The following is a 21,889-nucleotide window of genomic DNA, read 5'->3' as shown; positions in this document are numbered from 1 at the left end:
ATTCTCAGACTACATCTGCTTTAAAGGAATACTTCGACCTCAAAATGATTATTTATCAGTTACTCACCCAGTGTTACCTTGCGTTCTTGAAGAAAACAAATATTTTCTCGCCACCACGGTGAACGAAGAATCCAAAAAACAGAAAATGAAAAAAACCTAAAATTTTCTTCAAGAATTCAAGGTTGAAGGGGGTGAGTAACTGATATACAAGTGATCTTTTTGAGGGTGAAGTATCCTTTAAGTCGTGTTTTTTTGTTAATAAAATAAACCTCTACCAAAAAAGAGACGGGTAACAAATATGAAGAGGTACATTTTTATCTTGGACAATAGTATTTCCTTTTAATTCTCCTGAAATATAAACCTTTTTAAGTATTGAGCACCATCTAGTGTGTATTCAAGCTTCTTCTACATCGATTATTTAAGTGATTGCACACAGATATCAAGGGTGATCCAAGATTGTAAGATTATTTTCTTGGCATTATTTTCTTGATAAAACAAACATAACGAACTGCTGCTGCACCTCATGGCTGTCTATAAAGAAACGTAGCTGCTCCTGCGTCTCTGTTTTAGAGTTGTGTTGTGTGTTGGCAGCTCCCCAGGTTTGGGACGCTGTCACAAGACATTAACGCAAGTTGTCCGGAGTTTGAGGGCCAAAACAGCGAAGGTCCTGAGCGAGTCAACTCAAATCTCTCCCGTCCCGCAGGACGAGGGAAACGCTCTCTGCAGGAGATCAAGAATAGGCTGTCTTCATGTCTGCTGGTGCTGCTCATGTGAATCAAAAAAAGACAATTAGGGGCTTATTAGGGTCTCGGGGAGACGTAGCTCACGGGGCGTCCACTCGCCTGCTCGGCCCCAGCTCTGAGCCGCTGCCATGGCTCAAAACAGTCAGGGGCATTGTCTCACCTAATTACGCTGAAACCAGAGGCCCCTTTTTGTTGCTACTGCCATGCCTGTCCATTTCCCTTCTCCTGCCTAACTGCTAGTCCCTGTCCACCCTGGAAGTGTGCTAATTAGACAAGAAATGGGCCCAAGTCATTATGTCAATTCTCGTTAGGAGTAACCACAATGAGGAATATTATTTTGTCAGGAAGTTTTGGGGTTCAGGGGGGGGGGGGCTCTCTCCCACGTCTCCCAAAGTATTTCCCTCATTACGCCAATAACACATCTGCACATGGAACAGGGGAATGCGGCACACTCGGCAAGTCGGAGTCCCCAACAAACTTCAGAGCATAAATAGATGCACTCATACAGAAATGGAGACTATAGAACGGCAATGGCATGAAGTTATTGCCCTAATTAATGCTTTGTGCCCAAAGAGCAAACTGTTGAATCACCAGTGGCACATTGTTAGGATTGTGAGAGCCTTTTGTGTCCTCACCTTAATAGGATGTTTTGATCAACGGCTGTTTGGTGACCCAGCTCCTCTTCTGAAACGCCGAGCTCTGGGAAACAGCAATTAGCTGGATTAGAAGAGCCATTTCTGGAGCCTTTAAACAAAGACAAAGGTGGATCAGACAGAAAGAGCTGGCTCTGAAACAGCAAATATGTTTCTTTTTTCTTTATTGGGGATGAATTTGAATTAGTGATATGTTCGGGATAATTTTACATCTGATGGAAAGTAAATGTAAACCAACTATTAGAGTCGTGGATCACTTCTCTCCATAAAGTCAGAGGTCCTGTGTCGACTTTAGCTGGTGTTTTCTTTCTTTATTGTGTTTATTCACTTGCAGGAAAAAAAGGGTTTGCAAGTTTCCCCCTGAATCTGAGGATCACTCTGTTTGCCTTTCAGATTTTAGATTTTGCACACACAGATGTTTCTAATGCAATGATTATAAGATGAACCTTAAGCCGAAAAGGTTTTAAGAAGCTGTGGTGGTGTTCAGTAAAAATTAATAATATTAGCTTTACTTGTATAGCGCCGTTTAAAAACAGCAGTTTACAAAGTGCCTTGACGTGTACAGCATCAAAATACAGAAAAAAATACAGACATATATAAACAGTAAAATACAAAACAAATAATAATCATAATAAAAGTATTTTCCATGTTTACTTATTAGTTATTTCATTTAAGGTGCTTAGTAGGATGTAAAGTGTGTGTGTGTGTGTGTGTGTGTGTGTGTGTGTGTGTGTGTGTGTGTGTGTGTGTGTGTATGTGTGTGTGTGTGTGTGTGTGTGTGTGTGTGTGTGTGTGTGTGTGTGTGTGTGTGTGTGTGTAATGTAGAAACCTCATTAGCATAGCTGTTGGTGTGGCATTGATCTCTTCATTCACCTCTAATGAAATCTCTCTCTGATAGCTTCTCCTGAGATGTGGAAGGTAATTTAAGTCCGTCATTTAATCTTTTTTCATTTTTTTCATTAATATTTTTCATTTGAATCTATTTACTTTTGGAACATAATGACACTGACTACATGATACATTATTTACTAAATGGTCTTGAACTAAAACAACAGTATTTTTTTATTATAACACCTCGTTTTTAATGATAAATGTAGCTCTGTAGGTTGTTTTCCTGCAGGGAGATGCGGCACAGTGATACACCAGAGCAACATGGAGCCTCATAATTGACTTGACCGGGTGAAGCCACACCTCTTGATCACATCTCAGATTACAAACCAGCACTAAATCTGTTGTGGGTTTGACCGCCGCTGACAGCCTGACGCGCGGCTGCCAAACAGTCCCGTCTGAACCACCTATTTCTTCCTTTATTTATTCATCACCACATGCGCCATTGATAAGACTGTATCTGCGCTTCCATCGCGCGCGTCCACTCATCTCCATAAACTCTCCTGTGCGTAATTATCCGTCCAGATGTCCAAAAGTGTGCCGCGCATTATCTCCGAACGATCGGAACTGCGCAATAATGGAAGAACAGCTGATTAGGAGAGGATTGTGGAAACAGGGAGAAAATGAAAGTATTGTCACTTCATTTCACATTTCAGTGGGTTTGAATATGAGCTTTTAAATACTGGTGTGATGATTTCCCCTGACATCCCGAAATGTCTTCGCTCTTCCTTTTAGGTTGGTGTAACTTTTCCAGTGCGCGTCGCAGCTTTTTTGGGGGGGGGGTTCAATATCAGACCTCAAACTGACGGAAAAAAACATAATTATAATCAATCTGTTGTTGTTTCATTGCTCTGGCATTCGCTCCTCTGTTTGTCTCGTATTTAATTGCCACCCCCGTGTGTCCTAAATACGCTGAACCGGGTTATTGTGTGTTCTCTATCATGTGACCCGCCAGAGAATAAAAAAAAAAACCGCTTAATAATCTATCAACAGATGCGCAGACTGCCACCAAAGACAAAACGTTTAGTGCGTAAACCTAATTAGAATATGCAAATCACCGTGTGAGTTATATGGGACGTTGGGGAGAGAGAGAGAGAGAGAGAGAGAGAGAGAGGGTCTGGTAACGGATCAATCAGTGTGTAGTCCCCCTAATAACACGCTGAATTGATTCATTAACTGATAGAGAAACTGGATAATGTGAATTTATGAGTGTTTCTTTTATTTGGACCACTGAAAATCCTTTCCCCCCGATGTGACCTGTGTTTGATGCTCGTGAGGCTTTTGTGTGTGTGTGTGTGTGTGTGTGTGTGTGTGTGTGTGTGTGTGTGTTGTTTTTTAATGGATTAGCCTCGTTATTGGGAAATGTTAAAATAGAGAAAGCGGAGTTATGAAGATCATACCTGAACTCATCTTTTAAATTAATATAATTACATATTTTACTGTCGTGTGTCATAATAGATTCATTCAAGTAAATGGTGTCAAAAACAATTTTAAGGGCAGAAATGACAAATGCAAAGACTACTGTTTTTTAATTATTGTTATAACATAAAGCTACATAAAAATCAGCAGAACTAAATGCTCTTACTTTCACTAAGTCTTCATGTTTCTGTCGCTTCTCATCAGCCTCAGTTTGTCCTCATGCAAACAGCTCACTGTCCAAATGAGCAGGAAACGGCTTTTGGGAACCATAATAAAAAAAAAATAAAATAAAAATAAAAAGTCATTCATTTTGGCCGCATCGGCTTCTTTACAAACAAATGTGTGATTAATATTTATTTATTTCAGCTAATTTAGTTAAATGTAATATAATCTAACTAAATCTGTGTTTATTTATTATTAGTAGTATTATTATTAGTATTATTATTACAGTGATGTTGGTAGGCAACTCATTTTCACAAGACACAACTTTGAAAACTCACTTCCTCAGGACCAGAAACATCTCAAATTCAGTAAGAAAATGTGTCACATGAGCTCCAGTGTTTCACTTTTAGGCGCTGAACTGACATAAATACGAATGTACGACATCAAACCGACGCTTAAACGAAACGGAAGCATGGGCTTTCTTGGTTTTCTCTGTGTTCAGCTGGAAGAGATGAAACACTTGTCGTTCCGTCATCAGCAATTTATCGGTAAGTGAGGCACACATGGCATCTATTTCTGTCACATTTGATTGCCAGAAAGTGCATTATCTAGTGTAATAAAGCTTCGTGGGGTTCATGCAAACTTGAGCGTGGAGTCTCTCCCCTCTTGTGATTGGCTGCCGCCTGTTGCCTGTTGGATAAAAAGCGCAGGAGAGAAGAGGGCAGAGAGATAAAGGAGCATCGCAGAGCTGATTGCATCAGGGACTCTTCTTTTTGGAGAGGCTGAACAGACAAAAAGTGGAATCTCACCGCCATGACAGGGAAGGAGGGAGTTGTGCTCTCAGACACTGAGAATAAACAGAAATCAGCCTCACAAACCAGCGTGAACCACGGGGGATCCCTGCAGCCGCCTCCCGTCTGGAAAATGGCCCCCACGGTGCATCGGCGCACCGGCTTCGGGATCCAAGAGCTGCTCGGCCTCAACAAGGAGCCGCCGGCGGCGCCGCGGCGGCCGCTGGAGGCTCTGCCGCACAGTGCGCACGTCCTGTCCGCCAGGTCAGCCCTCGGACACGGGGGTCTGGGGGTCGGTATGGGTTTGCTGGGACCAGAGGGAATACACTCTTTTTACAGCCAGCCTGCTTTTCTGGAGGTGCTGGCAGAGGCGCAAAATGTGCACCTGCAGCCGCTGCACAGAGCGGCGCACATGGACGCGCGGGTGGATGCGCAGCACTCCGCCAGCTCCGGTGAGTGTCTCACATCAGCTGCCGAAGGCCTCTTCACTCCGTGACACACCGTTTCGGATGTCTCGTGTATTTATTTTAAACGAGTTTAATGACGATAAAATATAATATATAATATAATATATATATACATTACATTACAAAAACATTTTACACACAGACAAAACGTACGCGTCACTGTGACCAAGTGACGATGGAGACACTGAAAGTTAATCTGACTCAGACACAAGGAATGGGGAAATGTTGAAAAATGTGCAGAGGCTTTGCTACAATAACATTTTTTAAACTTTATTAAGTATATATATATAGATGTGTGTGTATATATTATATTATTATTATTATTATTACATATTGTTATTATTATTACAGCTAGAACGCGGACTTTTCCCCCCCAAAGACCAGCATACTGTTGTCTATCATGTATTATAAAATGTAGACTAGGTGTTATTATTGTTGTTATTAGTCTATTATTATTATTTTTATTATTATTATTATTATTACTATTATAGTTGTTCTTAATTGCTGTTTTCCTGCAGATTCTGATGACATGAGTCTCTCCTCCAGTGATCAGAAGTTTTCTAAATCATCCATGAGTCAGAGCAAGAAACGAAAGAAAAGACGACACAGGTAAAAAACAAACAAACAAAAACACATTTAGATTATTTCATTTAGAGCGATGGTGTTCAGGTGTGGCACATATTAGGCCTTTTATAAACTAGGCTAATATCAATACGTTTCATCCGTGATAAAACCCCATAAATGACTATTTATTTCCTATTAAAAAATAATGTGTGTGTGTGTGATGCTCATAATACGGTTAATAAATATGTAATATCGAATTTGCCTAAATTCCTAGAAATAGCCCACAGAAAATCATGGTGATTTCTTCTTTGCTCTGTTTTAAAAAGGTAATATTTTTCACATTTGTTTTGTTAGGAATAATAACGAATATGTTTGTTCCTTTGTTAAACAAAGAAAAAAGAATAATTACCATATTATTATCCTGACATTTCTGTTTCTAGTTCAAATAAAATCTGTTTTTGATTGGATTTCAGATTCACACAATAGACAATTGTTTTTTTATTTTTCCATTTCAGATGTAGACTGATTTTAAAGTATACAAAAAATGTGACAATATTAATGTTGAAGAAATCTAAATTATGAATTCATTTAATTTATTTTTTATATTTTCTCTGCAGAACCATTTTCACTTCCTATCAGCTGGAGGAGCTGGAAAAAGCTTTTAATGAAGCACACTACCCAGACGTGTACGCCCGAGAGATGCTCTCCATGAAGACTGAGCTACCAGAGGACAGAATACAGGTGAGTTATTCATGTGTGCAGACCTGTAGGGCATGAACGCTGTTTTCATCCTAAATTTAGTATCCTGAAGATACTTTAATCATTTTCTTTTATAGCAGCAAAGACACAAAAATGTCCAATTAATTAAAAAAAAATAGAAAGTGTATTTAGTCCAATAATTCAGATATGTCCTGAAATCATTCTTTAATATGATCTCAAAGTTAAAATGACATGCGATCAGGTGCATGCCACAGAGTCAGGTTCCAAGCGATGAAGGAGATCCTGAGGTAGAGGCACCATCAGCTGCTCCATCATCATCCTCACACCTTGGGCTCTCACATTAGCAGCCAATTCACCCTCTCGGTGTAATTAGTTAATTGAGGAGAACTTATCACCTCTTTCCCTGCGAGAGACGAGCCGCAGTCAAGAAATGAAATGATAACTACATAGAAATTAATTAGCACAGGTCAGCGGCTGAGCAGAGGGCTCTGCCTGGCTGCTATGAGCATTTTAATTTCCCGTGATATTTGAGCGCCTGTCTCCCATCGATCGGCCCTGGAAATTAACTTATTTTTCAATCAGCCTCTTCGCCCCTGGGGTCACCTCTCTCAGGAAGCACACACACACACACACACACACACACACACACACACACACACACACACACACACACACACACACACACACACACACACACACACACACACACACACACACACACACACACTGCCACGCACGCTCACAGTGTTGCTGTCAGAAAGCATGATTGCTCATCTGAGGCTCATCTTTTTATGAGATGGAGGTTATCATCAGATCTACCTGAATAGCTTTCCAGGCCAGGCTTTGATCGTTTTTAATTCCAGGTCTGAGACACACACACACACACACACACACACACACACACACACACACACACACCATTCCCTGCAATCTCATCCTGCCTCCTCGGCCATTTTAGGATGCTCATTTTATCCTGTTTTCCTCATTCATATTCACAAGCTTGCAGAGGCTATTGCAGGTCTGGCTTGGTGAAAATCAATTTAGGCACTTGAGGAGCTGAAAGGACACACACACACTTGCACACGCACATGCACACACACACACACACACACACACACACACACACACACACACACACACGACAGAAGACTACATCTTAATTAAATGAGGAAATAATAGAAATATTACACAGAATTTCAGCACTTATATTCCAAACCGGCTGCTCACTTTTTGAGTCCATAATGGACGTTTTTAATTATGTGCACAAGCAACCACTCTAATTTGAGTCAATACTAATTGAATTGAGCTTTTAAAGTCTGCCTTCTTTATTTAAACACCTTTTTGTTTGTTCAAGCCTCCAGCAGATGTCATTGTTTTACTGATATCCGTAGATCCTGGTCCATTAAACAGCAGATTCCTGCTTTGATACAGCAGTGACAAGCAGCTGTTTAAAAATGAAATAATGTTTGATTGTTCGTTGTCTCCTACTTTATTGCTGAAAAGTAAATTTTAGAAACTAAAAAACTGAGATTTCAGAGAAACTTAATGTGAAAACAGCCTTCTGGTGAACTTTTGGTCCGGTCAAAAATGATAAATGTTGATGGATTATTGGCGCAGACACACGGGGGAGACATTTGCATAATTCTAATCTTTATTCGACCTTCATCTCTCCAGGTGTGGTTTCAGAACCGCAGGGCCAAGTGGAGGAAAAGGGAGAAGTGTTGGGGTCGCAGCAGCGTGATGGCAGAGTACGGCCTGTACGGAGCTATGGTCCGTCACTCAATCCCACTGCCCGAGTCCATCCTCAAGTCAGCCAAGGAGGGCGTCACAGAGTCCTATGCTCCGTGGTTATTAGGTAAACACTTGTTTCTTGCATGTTAACTGGGAGAATTTTAGATGGGCATTTTAAAATGTCACATTAAGGAAAAGAAGAGGTGTACATGATAAAATGAATGCTGGCTGAATTTCATTAAGCTGCTTCAGTTTGAGGGTCCTGGTGTCGTGCATGCTGGCTCACTGTCACACTATCATGGCTTACTGGGACACTAATACACTAATAAAACTGAGCTATGATGTTATTAGTAACACATGTACTTTCCCTGCTATAATAAGTCAGAATGCCTGCTGTGAACAAAGCCCATTATGTTCATTTATGACCATTTTAATGATCTTGAATCATAGATATTCCACTTTAATATTAAATATTGAGGCTCGTTTTGTGAAAATCCACTTTGCAAAGCCTCTCCTTCTGTTGCAGATGCAGCGTACATGTGCAGGAGCATGTGTACATAGTTACTGTTGGAACATATTTTAGTCACAAAAAGAGCTTTTTCACATGTACATCAGAAGAAAACCTGCTCTTGTCGACATGAAATTTCAAAATGTTTCTGTCATTTGAAAATGGGGGCTAAACCTGGCTCTTGTTAGGAGCCAATAAAAGTGTCAGCGTGTCAATAAAAGGTCGATGCAGTGATAATCCTACTTAATCAGGACAGATTAGAGCAAATGTCCTCTCAGGCCTCATGTCAATTGACTAGTTTAAATCAATTAGTCGACTGTAATTGACTAAGAGCTCGCCTATCCACTAATCTATCCTCATTCTCCTTCACACTTTTATTTCAATGTCAAAACCTCAGTATGTACAATTATCATCCTACACCAGGGCACACTGAGATGCTTGCATTATCTAAGTCTTAAAATTAATGTCCCCTCTCTTCAGGTATGCACAAGAAGTCAGTTGAAACCACGCACACCTCCCCTGGAAAACCCTGCAGCCTGACGCCACCGCCACCACAAGCACAACCCCAAACACAGGAGAAACCGTTGGACAAAGTGATGGAGGAAGAGATGGAGAAACGGATGAGAGACACTGCTAACGCACCCATTTCTAAAGAGGAACTGAGGGAGAACAGTATCGCCGCGCTGCGAGCGAAGGCGCAGGAGCACAGCGCCAAGGTGCTGGGGACAGTTTCCGACAGGACAAACGGCCACGCAGCGCACAAAGAGGAGGCTGAGGACAAAGTGACGGAGCAGGAAAGAGCAGAGGTGGAGAAGTGCGACTGAAAGGAAGCCGCAGGAAACACTGACCGCTGCCTGCAGAGTGTGGAGTTTGCGGACCAGAGGTAGAAGTTTCATCGGTTGAGTTGAACTTCATACTGTTGATCGAACCTGCAAATCAAATATCACAAGCACAGATGAACTATTTGAGCTTATTTGACAGGTAATCAACCAGTGAGATCTTTTCTTCCTCGCTGCTTTTAAAGAAATAGTTGTACAGCAAACTCCAAACTACACAACACCTTTTCATGTTGCCTTCTGTGGGAGACTGAAGGAGGCTTGAGCACAGAAATGTTCCCCCAATATTTACTGCAGATGTTCTGATATGGAGCTGCGTTAAAAAATATATATTTATTTTCTTTAAAATGGTTTAACTTTACAGTTCCGTGACATGGCAGCTACTTTTATGCAACAGTGAGAATAAATATATTGGCTCCAGCTGCTCCAGAGGTGCAGATAATGACATGAATGTGACCTCTGACCTGCCTGCGAGGAGTGATTTCAGCAGGTGTCAAGTCCTGTGAAAAGATTACAAGCCTCAATCTTTGTCTTCCTTCAGCTGCAGCAACATTTGATGTACATACTGAAAATATTGTCCAATAGTCAGCACTGTGTACTGTTATGTACAGTTAACATTTATTCTGTGTTTGTCTCTGTATAAATGTACCTGTAGCCGAATTAAAACATACTGATATTTAAAGCCCCTCGGCTCCAAAATGTGTTTTGCTTGCTTGTGTCTTCACTTGGATGTTTGAGCTGCAGGATGATGTTCGTGCAGAGTTCAAGGCTGTTTTCACAGTCATCTGCTGAGGGGGGGAAGTTTCTCTGAGCTCACCGGAAATCTCTGTTTAGGACTTTGTGACATCACAACCACTGGAAACCCATCTTGTGTCCAGCAGTCAAATTAAATGAATGATATATTTTTAAACATGGGACAAGGAGTAGTTTTTTGTCTTCTTCTAAATCGATTTTAAAAGGTTATTGAACCTTTTGCAGCGGTGGAAAGTAACTTTTCACTCAAGAACTGTACACTTTTGGGGTACCTGAGTATTTCCATTGCATGATACTTTCTACCTCTACTACACTACAACCATTTCACAACTGCAGTTATTTAAATTTGCCAGAAAAACGTGTGGTCACCTTTTTAAAGATGAGGCATTGTTAAAGGCCAACATCCCTGGGAGAGCGCCTGAACCCCAACTTTATTATCTTGTAGCACACGATAACTTATCATCTTGTGTGCGACCATTACCTTTCCAGACCTTGAAGTTTCCATAATTAACAATTTCCTCATTTTATATACGATATCAGACGTGTTGCACAAAAACCGAAACTTTTCTTTTGCAACTGATGCTGAAATCCAGCTGCAGCAAAAGAGAAAGTGTCGGCACATTTGGTTTTGTACCGCCCTTTAACGCCTTTTCCTCCTCCTACCCTTCCTCTTCGGAGTATCCAAGTTTTCCACATTACTAAAGTTGAGCGGAGGGACTCCGAGAAGTGCGTAAAAACCTACTTTCTAAGATCCATAATTTTTGGATAGCACCCTCAGTGTCATTATGTGGCTGTCTTGCGGAAGCACTTCAAAGTATGTCGGCGCTTCCTTCAGTCGTCGCGTCTTCAGCTCTTATTTCCATTTTTCGCGTCGGTGGAGATGTAACGTAGCGGCGTTTATGCCGGAGGCTGCGGGGTTTGAAGGCGTGATGGACCGCTCCGCGCTGCAGGAGTTCTCCGTCTCCAACAGCGAGAGCTTCTGGGCCGCTGCGGCGCGTCAGAGACTGAGCTGGATCAGTCCTTTCCACACGGCCCAGGACTGTGACCTGAGCCGGGGCAGGATCAAGTGGTTTGAGGGAGGAAAACTGAATGTGTCCGGTAAGATTATCCTCACATTTAATTAAAATGTTTGATTTATTTATCGAAGTATCTGTTTGTTAGAATAAACTGATCAATAGTTCATATAAGTACTCTGAATGCTGTGTTCTTTACTGTGAACTGTGACCCAAAAGAATACCTTGAACGCACCATACTGTGTGTAAGTGTTGTGTGGTTTCTTTATGTGCACGTGTAGTGAACTGCCTGGACCGTCACGTGCACACCTGTCCAGAGAGGGTGGCCCTGATCTGGGAGAGAGATGAACCGGGGTCAGAGGTCAAGGTCACCTACAGGTCAGCTGGTTGGATTTTGATGTAAATGTGTGTCATCATCTTTTTTTTTGCCTCGTGGTGTAAGCTCATTGATATCTCTGACAGGCAGTTACTGGAGATGACCTGTCGCCTAGGCAACCTGTTGAGGCGGCGTGGCGTGAGGAGAGGGGACTGTGTCACCATCTACATGCCTCCGTGCCCCCTGGCTGTGGTGTCCATGCTGGCCTGTGCCCGTATCGGCGCGGCACACAACGTGGTGTTTGCGGGGTTCAGTGCCGAGGCCCTGGCAGAGAGGATCAGAGACGGTGAGGCTGCAACCCAGAAACTCAACTGTTTCAGATCAGACTCATCGCTCTAAAGGAGACATTTCAAAGGGTTTCTTATAAACCCTAATAAACCCACTGTCCTCGTCCGGCACAGCACCAAACACACAAGCTAACAACTGTAGCTGGAGGACAGAATGGAGCATTTAGCAGCTCAAGAGCCTTAGGAGGCCGAACATCTGGATGATATTTATATTTCCATGTTTTTGTGATGTAATTCAACCCAGTAAGGTCATAAATACAGTTTGTTAAATTAGATATTTTACTCCTAGCACTGGCAATAACAATAAAATGAACAGATTTTCATATTCATCCCATTTTCAGCCCAGTCCAGCACCGTCATCACGGTGAACCAGGGCGTCAGAGCGGGGAAGGTCACCGAGCTAAAGAAGACAGTAGATACGGCCGTACAGAGCTGCCCGACGGTACAGCAGGTGTTTGTTGCCATGAGAACAGAAAATCCAGTCGCCATGACAGCCACGGATGTCGCCATGGAGGAGGTGAGAGAGCAGAAAACCAATCACAGCTGATTAAGATGTGAACGCCAACAGCAGAGGACCACGGCTGCTCTGAGTCACTTTCCTCTGCATAAATAAAGATTTTAAAAATGTTTATGAAGCAACATGTATTTTACTTCTCGTTCTAGCATCATAAACAGTTAGACTCCATTGTGCTTTTACTAAGTGTGACTTTCAAGAAAAAATCATTTGAGGCCTTTATGTCATGCAGGAGATGCTAAAGGAGGACGTGGTGTGTGAGCCGGCTGCCATGGACAGTGAGGACGTCTTGTTCGTGCTTTATACGTCGGGCAGCACAGGGAAGCCCAAAGGACTCGTCCACACACAGGCTGGATACCTGCTGTACGCCGCACTCACACACAGGGTAAACATTTACCACGATCTGCATCTGCGTTTTTACGTGTAGAGTGAGAATTATCTTTCTTATCATGCAGTCTGCATCAAAACACAGAGTCCACACCTGCTGTGCCTCTGCTACACTCGCTGCAGCAGCCCGCAGACCCTCAGCCATACTCATGTGTGTCCAAAATGTGATCCATAATAATCACCTGCAGAGGAAATCTCAGCCTCATAGACTCAGACTTCTCTTTATTGATCCTTTGGGATGAATCCCCCAAGGAAAATGAGTTTCCAGCAGCTTACAAAAACACAAGGGAGGTATAAGAAAAATACAGTATAAGATAAACAATAAACTCTTAGTTAAATAAATACAGAAAGTGCAAAAAACAAACAGTAAAAAGTAAACTATTAGTTAAATTAATATAGAACGTATAAAAAAGCAAACAGTAAACTCTTAGTTAAATCGCATCATGGTGCTAGGTTTTAGCATGATGTGTGTAAAGTGGTGCGTTCAAGGTATATTTCCAATATACATGTGAAGGTTAACAGGTTATTTAGCCGTATTAGTAGTGTCAATCTCTAAACAAAGACTTTAAGTCTTCTTAAAGGTCCCATATTCTGCTGATTTTCCGGATGCAACTTGTATCTTGTGTGTCTAGAACCAATTACCTCAAAAAATAAACTGAATCTTGCATGGCTTGCTTCGTAGTTAGCGGATGAGGTCATACGCGAGCCCCGGGGAGTGTGGATGAATTTGGCAGTTTTTTGCTACTTCAGCCAGACCATTAACGACGCTGCAGAATGTATAACTGAAGAACAGCATGTGTGTAGGCGAGCTGAAGAGAGGCGAGGGACCCGGGAGCGTGCACCCTACGGAATATACAGTGTATCTGTGACACCACAGCCGCACAGAAGTGTTGACGGCTTCTTTAAAAAGACAGTTTCTGTGCGCATTTCTCTGTGGATTGAGTGTTTTAATACTTTCACAGTGTTTATAAAGCCTCGATCTGCTGTAAAATTAAAAAAAAACATCAATCTCACTTTTTACAATAGGGGCTCTTTAAAAGTACTTTGTCTTTTCATCCAAACGTCCCATCAGTGTTTCCTCTCATCACCAGTATGTCTTCAATTACCATGATGGAGATGTTTTCGGCTGTGTGGCAGATATTGGTTGGATAACAGGACACAGTTACAGCGTCTACGGGCCTCTGGCCAACGGAGGAACCACTGTACTGTTTGAGAGCACTCCCATTTATCCTGACCCAGGTATGAATGATTCATTTTATTGATCCAATTTAAAGTGAGATTCACTGACTATAAGTAAGTTCTGCACAGCACCTGAACACTGAATTTAAAGGTAAAAATGTTTCTATGCTCAGTTAAAATCAACCACATCCGCTTTTTTCAGTTAAGGAAAATAAAGATTTTCTTATATTCAGGCCAAAATACCTCTAGTTGCACAGTGGTCATTCAAGTTTGATATATATTCATCCAAGGGGCAATTAATGAGCTCTAATGGTGTCGTTATAATGCCATTTTTATGATAATGTTCATAGAAAGTGTTATGTGTCCTTGTAAAGTGTGTTGGCAGACAACCTCTAAGTATTTCTGTTCTGTGTCAAGAGCTGTGCTTCCCCTGCCTTTGTCTATGAATAACTGTTTACAGTTGAACGTGAACCTGGCCATACCTTCCACACTAAAATTAGGACTTCTGTATACACACGAGTGCCTGCAGCAGGGACGAGAACAGGAATCAGGATTAAATGTCCTTTGTAGTAAACGTCTCATTTCAGTATCTTCTCAACACATGCTAACTTCTGTTTTGTTGTTCACAGGAAGGTACTGGGAGATGGTTCAGAGACTTAAAATAAACCAGTTTTACGGGGCCCCCACAGCGATCCGCCTGCTGCTAAAGTACGGAGACCAGTGGGTGCACAAGTACGACCGCTCCACGCTCAAAACCCTTGGCTCTGGTATGACAAGAATGATACTCCGGAAAACTATGGTGCGAACACGACGGTTAACGTGATGCACTGGAGGGATTGTTTGACAGAACCAATACTGTTTATGACTGTTTTGTGACTTTTTATGACTTATCATTTTTTATGACTGTTTTGACAGACCTACTTTTTTCATACCTTTTTTGACAGACTATACTATAACTTTTTAAACGCTTTTTTGATGTACTATATCATGACTTTTTATATTTTTTGACAGACTATATAAGTTAAGCTAAACTTTTCCTGCTGGTCACAGCGTGCGTAAGTGCATTGTGTTAAGTTGCATACTCTGGAGTTACTATGCAGCTTCCTTTCCTTGAGCACACACGTGTTACATACTGAAAGTATATTGAAAGTCAAGCCAACTAGCAAAGCCCAGCATGCCAGGACATATCTCACACACACACACACACACACACATACATGATTGCAGTTGTCCTTGTCTCTGTGCAGTGGGTGAGCCCATCAACACTGAAGCGTGGGAGTGGTACCACAGAGTGGTTGGGGACGGACGCTGCCCTGTTGTGGACACTTGGTGGCAAACAGGTAACTGGGACTACACTGAAGTGTGGGATTTATGAGCTATTTGACAAGTAAAAGTACATTTAATTTGCAAATTTCAAGTTATTAATCCCATCAATTCAAATATATCAAATCATCAGATTTATTGTGCTTGCAGTGAACCTGCTTTTGTCTCATTCTGTAGCATTTCATCGCTACACAGCCACGTCTCCAGGCACTTAAACGGCCCGTCAGTCAGTCTTAAAGGGGAGAGCAGAGTCTGCGCTGTCCCTCCAACAATATCAGCGTTACATAACATGCCTTTCCACGCCCCTCTGGGTTTTCAGAATCAGGCCAGATGTTTTTCTTCTCAGAGTAGAACATCTGATTTTGGGAGCAGAGGCATCAACTTCAACCTTGTTTTCTTAATATTGTGCAATAACAGTCTGCATTACGTCATGTCTGTGTCGTTTGTTAAAATGCTCACAATGGCCAGTTGAGGTTTGGATACATTTTGACCGCAGAATGCAAAAGTTAAGACCGTAGCTTCTAAATGGATCACAGTGATTCCCTGTACTCCTCCCTATCTGATGAGTCTCTTTTCTTTTCCCGCAAGGAAATTAAGATTCCAGCAGCTTACAAAAAAAGACACAAGGGAGGTATAAAAAATAAAGTGAAGTATAACCAGTAAACTCTTAGTAAATAAGTACAGGAAGTATTAAAAAACAGTAAGCAATAAACGCTTAGTCCAATACATGTGAGGTAGATGTAAAAATACAGGTAAAATAAAATTCACAGAAAGTTAATTAAAATAAGTTAAATGTAGAGGAAAAGTAAAAGATCAAATATGTATGACTGTATATGACAGAAATGAGCAGAAAAATTAAATTATTGCACTTAAGTGGTGGATAAAGTGTCCAGGTGTGTAAGAGTAGATTATTAATTGCACAGTGAGAGGCTCCCACTCCTTCCCTTCTGTCCTCTTTATATAAATATGTTACAGTGACAGTATAATTACAGTAATTGCACTGGCACAACAAAGTTGTGCTTCATCTATAGATAACCTCTGATGTCACTGCAAATAACTACTATCCCTCTACTGAAGTAGCTTATGATGTGATATAATGACATGTTTGAAATCAGCTGAGTTTGCGGATGAACACAGGACCTGACTGACAGTGTTTCATCCTCGGTCCCTCCAAATTAGATTGAGTGATGACCAAATTAAGCAAAGCCGCCTTAATTACCATACAAATGGCAAAAATCTATAATTAATGAATGATAATTAAATATCAGAGCATCATGAGCTTGATAACTACAGACACAGATATGACCCAAATACCCTACTTCAGTAAAAGGATTATATTGTATTATTTTTCTGGACCAGTGTTTCCAATTAGGACTAAGTGGCATTATTCATAAATGCCATTTGGTTGATCTGGGAGCAAGTAGCCTGTTTAAAAAGAAAATTAGATTTTGATCTTCTGTTGGCATACGGCCTGTGTGTGGTGGATCATACGGGACTAGAGGATGCTGGAGGACAGGAGGTGGCAGAGCTGTGTAGCATCTAACGGCAAAACAGAAGAAAAGAATATAATGTTGAATCTAAATCAGGGATTCTCAGAGTTTTGATGACTGTGTGCTCACGTTTATGCACACATAAAACAAAGTATATTTACCATCTCACTTTCACATTCAACTGCAGAGCTCTCCGCCAAAATTGCAAGCTTTAGCTAACGGCCCTAGCACTGATGACAAAACGCTGTCTTTCCTAACCTGGCAGATGCTTGTTTGACGCAGTAGTGTATTAAATGTAAACTAGTGAAAGTATTGAAATATAAAGCATGTATTTCATGTCACATTCAGGGGCCGCACTTTAAGAAACCATAATCTAAATGTTTAAATTCTTACTTTTAGGCATTCATTTGTGTCTGTCTCTGTCCATCTGTCCGTCTTTCTCTCTTTTTTTTCTTCCTCCCCAACCGGCCAAGACAGATGTCCGTCCTCCACAGAGCTGGGTCTGTCTGACGTTCCTGTCTGTAATAGGGAAGGTTTTCGTCTCCACCGTACTCTACGGGGGAATTGTTGGGTCTTTGTAAATCATAAATAAGTCATAGAGTGTGGTCTATACCTACTCTGTAAAGTGCCCTGAGATAACTTTTGTTATGAATTGGCACTATAAATACATTTTGGGAAATACGCTTGGCTTAGAGATGTGAGTTAGATGTGAAGACTGATACCACTTTCACGCCTGCTAATTGTGAAGCTGCAGCCTGATAGTTTAGCTTAGCCTAGAAACTGAAAACAGGGGCTCTATCCAAAGGTAACACGATTTGAGCTAGGAGCAAGGCTAGCTGTTTCCCCCTGTTGGCTGTAGTTTGGTAATGAACAAACATATACAGCATATGAGTGGCAAGAGAGCCAGTGAATGCATTTCTCAAATGGTGAACTATTCCTTTACTGCGTTTAAAATGTTTAAGACCACCCTCACTCATTTTGGAAGAAACTTAAACGACAAGTGTTGGTCATTTTTGGGGGGGATTTTAGTCCAGAAGTCTCACAGTTACAGTGGATGTCAACAGGATGCCAGTTGCTAATGCTATTGTGGGATCATCTGTTGTGTCCTACTTTATAACGGGTCCCCTCTGCTGTTTCCGGCACGGTTGCCACCATCACCACCGGGCGGATTACCAGGGTCCCTGAGGTCCATGCAAACCTAATTTAATTTAATTTACTTAGTATGGCTGTAATCCACAATCTACATCTGTAGCGACGAGAAGTGCCTGGATTTGCAAACTGTTCGATGGCCCTGTCATTTATATTCTCCTCTGACCCTTTCATCATTAATTTAACTTTTTCCACTTTGCTTCAGCACAAATACTACTTTAAAGAATGGTGGTTTGCAGTTATGTATGACCACAGACTGAGGAGGAAAGCCAGGAAAGAAAAAAATTCACAAACACATTGTAGGTTTTGGGCTTTTTATAGGATTTGTTGGCAAAAAAAATAGAATGACAGCAGCTTTATAATCCGACTTGTTTTGCTCCATGTTCTCAGAGACAGGTGGCATCTGCATCACCCCAAGGCCATCAGACCCCGACGCAGAGATTGTCCCAGGGATGGCTATGAGACCTTTCTTTGGCATTAAGCCCGTGCTCATGGACACTGAGGTGTGTATGTGTATGTGTGCGTGTGTGCGTGTGTGTGTGTGTGCCATCCTGTCCCTGAAAATGTTGGATGGCTGGGAACGGCCCGGAAGGAGGGTCAGATTAGGATTATAAACTGGTCCCCAGCTGTGTCACTTTTGATACCCACCCTGGCCTGCTCCCACCCGTCGGTCCCACTCCGCGGCACAGATTGCGCGGACAGTTGGAGTGGCGACTCTGAGCTCGTCTCTCTCCCTCGACAAAAAACACACAACATATTTGAGAGCTACAATGTTCACAGGGTTTATTGCGGCTCTAATCGTGCTCGTTTTCTGCATTTGTTAATGGAATATTCTGTCTCAGTCTTGTCTAGATGTTCGATCAATCACGTCTCACTCACCAAACACTGAATAATATTTAACGTAGCACGATTCTTTTATAGATCATTTTTGTGCTCTTATCAAAATCCTCATTTGCATTCATGAAAGTTTTGATTTTTTACTCCGTTGTTACTTTTGCTGTAGTAATTCATAATATTACTGTTACTCTTGGTTCTTGCGTTGTGTCCAGGGCTAGACACTAATTTTTTTGCTCACAAGCCACAGTGGCTAGTGGTTTTCAAAAGTTACTAGCCACTCAGCATTCTCACTAGCCTGAAATGTGTATATATAGTATATTAAGAAAGAAATACCCTATATAAAAGGACAGCTTCTTATCCATATCGGGAAAAACGGTGCAGGGATGTGGAAGATTAATTAGAGAGATAACGCTACTGAAAACCTGGCAAGATGAATACTGTCTGTTTAAATACAGCATTTATGAACATCATTTATCTATAACAACAATAAACACTGATGCAATTCAAATAAATACAATTCATAAAACATAAAATATTTAAATCTTTTTGAAAGCCTTAGTAATTACTCTGTATACAGGATGATATCTAAGCAGCAATCACATACAGGTGCATCTCAACACATTCAACCATCATGACATTTTCTTCCCCCATATATTAGATGAGTTACTGTTCTTTTAGTTTCAGATTTAAAGTTTATCCCGGCCTTAAGAAAATACAATCTGCGCAGTACTTTGTTTTCCTAACGTAATCATATGTTAGTGACTCTCTACCTGCCTTCCACTTGTCATTGATAATCACGTCTGGATCTACTTCTTTAGTTTTAACTGTGTTTCTCAACGTAACTGTTTTTTTTTGTGTCGTCCGTCACAAGTGCTCAGGGGAGTTGTAGTGTCACTGTATCACTTTGCCAACAGTTTATTAATTCAGATGACCTTTTGAGAAGACTACAATTAAATCCAACCAGCCAAAGTGGCGAGTAGGAGCAACTGTGTTACCCGCCAAAGCTGCAATTCACCCGCATTTGGCAGGTGTTAATGTCAAGCCCTGCTTGTGACTATATTTATCACTGTTTATCATGTTTGCAGGGAAAGGTTCTGACTTCCAACCACACATCTGGAGCTCTGTGTATAGCTCAGCCTTGGCCGGGAATGGCTCGAACCATTCATAACAACCACCAGAGATTCATTGAGACCTACTGTCAGCCTCATCCTGGTACAGTACCAAGTGTTTCAGATAAACACTATTTTTTAGAATATCTCAATTCATTTGTTTTGTTTTTGGTGAAGGCAACACCTCAAGACTATACATCTCTGTCTGTGCCCAAAGGTTACTTCTTCACTGGCGACGGCGCCTATCGCTCTAAGAAAGGGTATTACCAGATCACTGGCCGCCTTGATGATGTCATCAATGTGAGCGGCCACAGGATTGGCACGGCAGAGATAGAGGATGCGATGGTAAGGTTAATCGATGATTAACACATTATTTTAATGTCTCCGTGCATTGCTTAATCATAAACATATAATGGTAACATGTTTATGTTCATCCAGAAGATCATACTAACTTTAGGTGTTCGACAAGTGGGGATTTTGAAAGTGATTGAAATTATATTCAAAAGGAAAAAGGTTGTTTGAGCACAGCTGATGTAACTGCAGTTTTTATTAAAAGTGCCTTTTAAGGTACTTTGTCCAATGTTTGGACATTTATATTTTCTAGTAGTTAAATGTTTCCCTGTAAAGTGTAAAGACGATCCTGATTGTGACTTCTGTGACAGAATCAATGCTCTGCACTGGCTGAGTCTGCCGTCATAGGATACTCACATGACATCAAAGGACAAGGTGAGCAAGAAACCTGTTTTTAGTGTAAAAAAAAAGAAGTTAGCAATGTTACCTAAGAATGTCCATCATAGAGAAGACTCCTCCGTGTGTTGTCAGGTGTTTATGCCTTTGTGGTGCTAAAAAAGGATGTGGACGTTCAAGAGGCGGACCTGTCTCAGCAGCTGAATTACATGGTGTCTAAAAAGATCGCCAAGTACGCCTGTCCAGACTTCGTCCAGGTAATTCTGTCTCACTGACTTTATAATGCAAACATCATTGAAGACTAACTTGTACTGAATCGCTCCACGTCGTCCTCACAGTTGGTCCTGCGGCTGCCGAAGACACGCTCAGGTAAGATAATGCGCCGGGTGCTGCGGAAAGTGGTGGAGCGAGACTTGAGCGGGTTGGGCGACCTCAGCACGCTGGATGATCCTGCAGCCGTTCAAGAGATCATCCAAGGTCACCGTGAGCTGTGTAGCAAGCGACAACTGTGATGATGTGTTTGATGAAAGCGGGGTTCCTACGCAGTACGAGAAAGTATGGAATTTAATTTGAGTCATTTCCAGGTATGGATAAGTGTTGTTTCCAGACTATTATCTCACTTTCTAAAATAAAATATATCAATATATACAAATCAAGACAAGTTTACGAACGCAACACAGCCGACCTGCAGATGATAAGAAAATAAACAAGCTGGCTGTAGAATGGTGAAGGGTTACCATGGTTACAGATTCTCATTCATTGAATTCTTTCCATACGTGTCGTCTACATTTTATTTACGATTTATTTTTATTTATCATTATTTTATTTATTTACAAGTATGTTTACTCCAAATCTAAAGCCAATGAAGCAAAGCCTTGTGTTTTCTTCTGTAGTTCCTGGTTAATTGTTCATCTCTACTGTTACTGTCTGTAGTGTTGCAGGTTCACAGCTATTAATTAATTAATTTAAGCATTTAGCTTGAATAAAATCCTGTGCGTTGAACATGTTTGGAGTTCATTCACTTCAATGAGCTACAATACGTAAGTAAAAATGTCTTGTAACTACTTGGCAGCATAATGGCATACATTACATACACAGAATTTAACAAACGTGTTAAAAGTAGGATTTTAAAACCATTTATTTACATAACAAGCGTCTAACAATTGGTGTTCAGATGTTTAAAATGATGTTGAAATTTGATTCTGAAAAAGTCTGGAAATTTGAAATGGGAAATGTGTAGGAACCCTGTGAAAACATGATCTAATTTGAATGTGAAATATCAAAGTGATGCGTGCACGTTACT

General features: G+C 41.2%; 2 protein-coding genes across 2 annotated transcripts; both read left to right on the top strand.

The window, feature by feature from the left end:
- Positions 1 to 4,678: 4,678 nt before the first annotated feature.
- On the top strand, positions 4,679 to 9,470 carry LOC310961706 (visual system homeobox 2-like; the record flags this gene model as incomplete). The annotated part of the gene is made up of 5 exons (XM_083933916.1): positions 4,679 to 5,108; positions 5,642 to 5,732; positions 6,305 to 6,428; positions 8,082 to 8,262; positions 9,127 to 9,470. The coding sequence occupies 5 exons, from the start codon at positions 4,679 to 4,681 to the stop codon at positions 9,468 to 9,470; spliced, it is 1,170 nt and encodes a 389-aa protein (XP_083790042.1).
- A 1,491-nt stretch (positions 9,471 to 10,961) lies between these two features.
- LOC310961600 (acetyl-coenzyme A synthetase 2-like, mitochondrial) lies at positions 10,962 to 21,115 on the top strand. Its single transcript, XM_083933731.1, has 14 exons — positions 10,962 to 11,333; positions 11,530 to 11,626; positions 11,711 to 11,910; positions 12,253 to 12,428; positions 12,658 to 12,810; positions 13,904 to 14,051; positions 14,621 to 14,758; positions 15,239 to 15,331; positions 18,344 to 18,456; positions 19,876 to 20,002; positions 20,117 to 20,244; positions 20,562 to 20,625; positions 20,722 to 20,843; positions 20,925 to 21,115. The coding sequence occupies exons 1-14, from the start codon at positions 11,021 to 11,023 to the stop codon at positions 21,096 to 21,098; spliced, it is 2,046 nt and encodes a 681-aa protein (XP_083789857.1). The 5' UTR covers positions 10,962 to 11,020; the 3' UTR covers positions 21,099 to 21,115.
- The last annotated feature ends 774 nt before the right edge of the window (positions 21,116 to 21,889 follow it).

Source organism: Echiichthys vipera (genome assembly GCF_963691815.1).
Source record: "Echiichthys vipera genome assembly, chromosome: 19".
Taxonomy (NCBI): domain Eukaryota; kingdom Metazoa; phylum Chordata; class Actinopteri; order Perciformes; family Trachinidae; genus Echiichthys; species Echiichthys vipera.
This window is presented reverse-complemented; position numbering and strand designations above follow the sequence as displayed.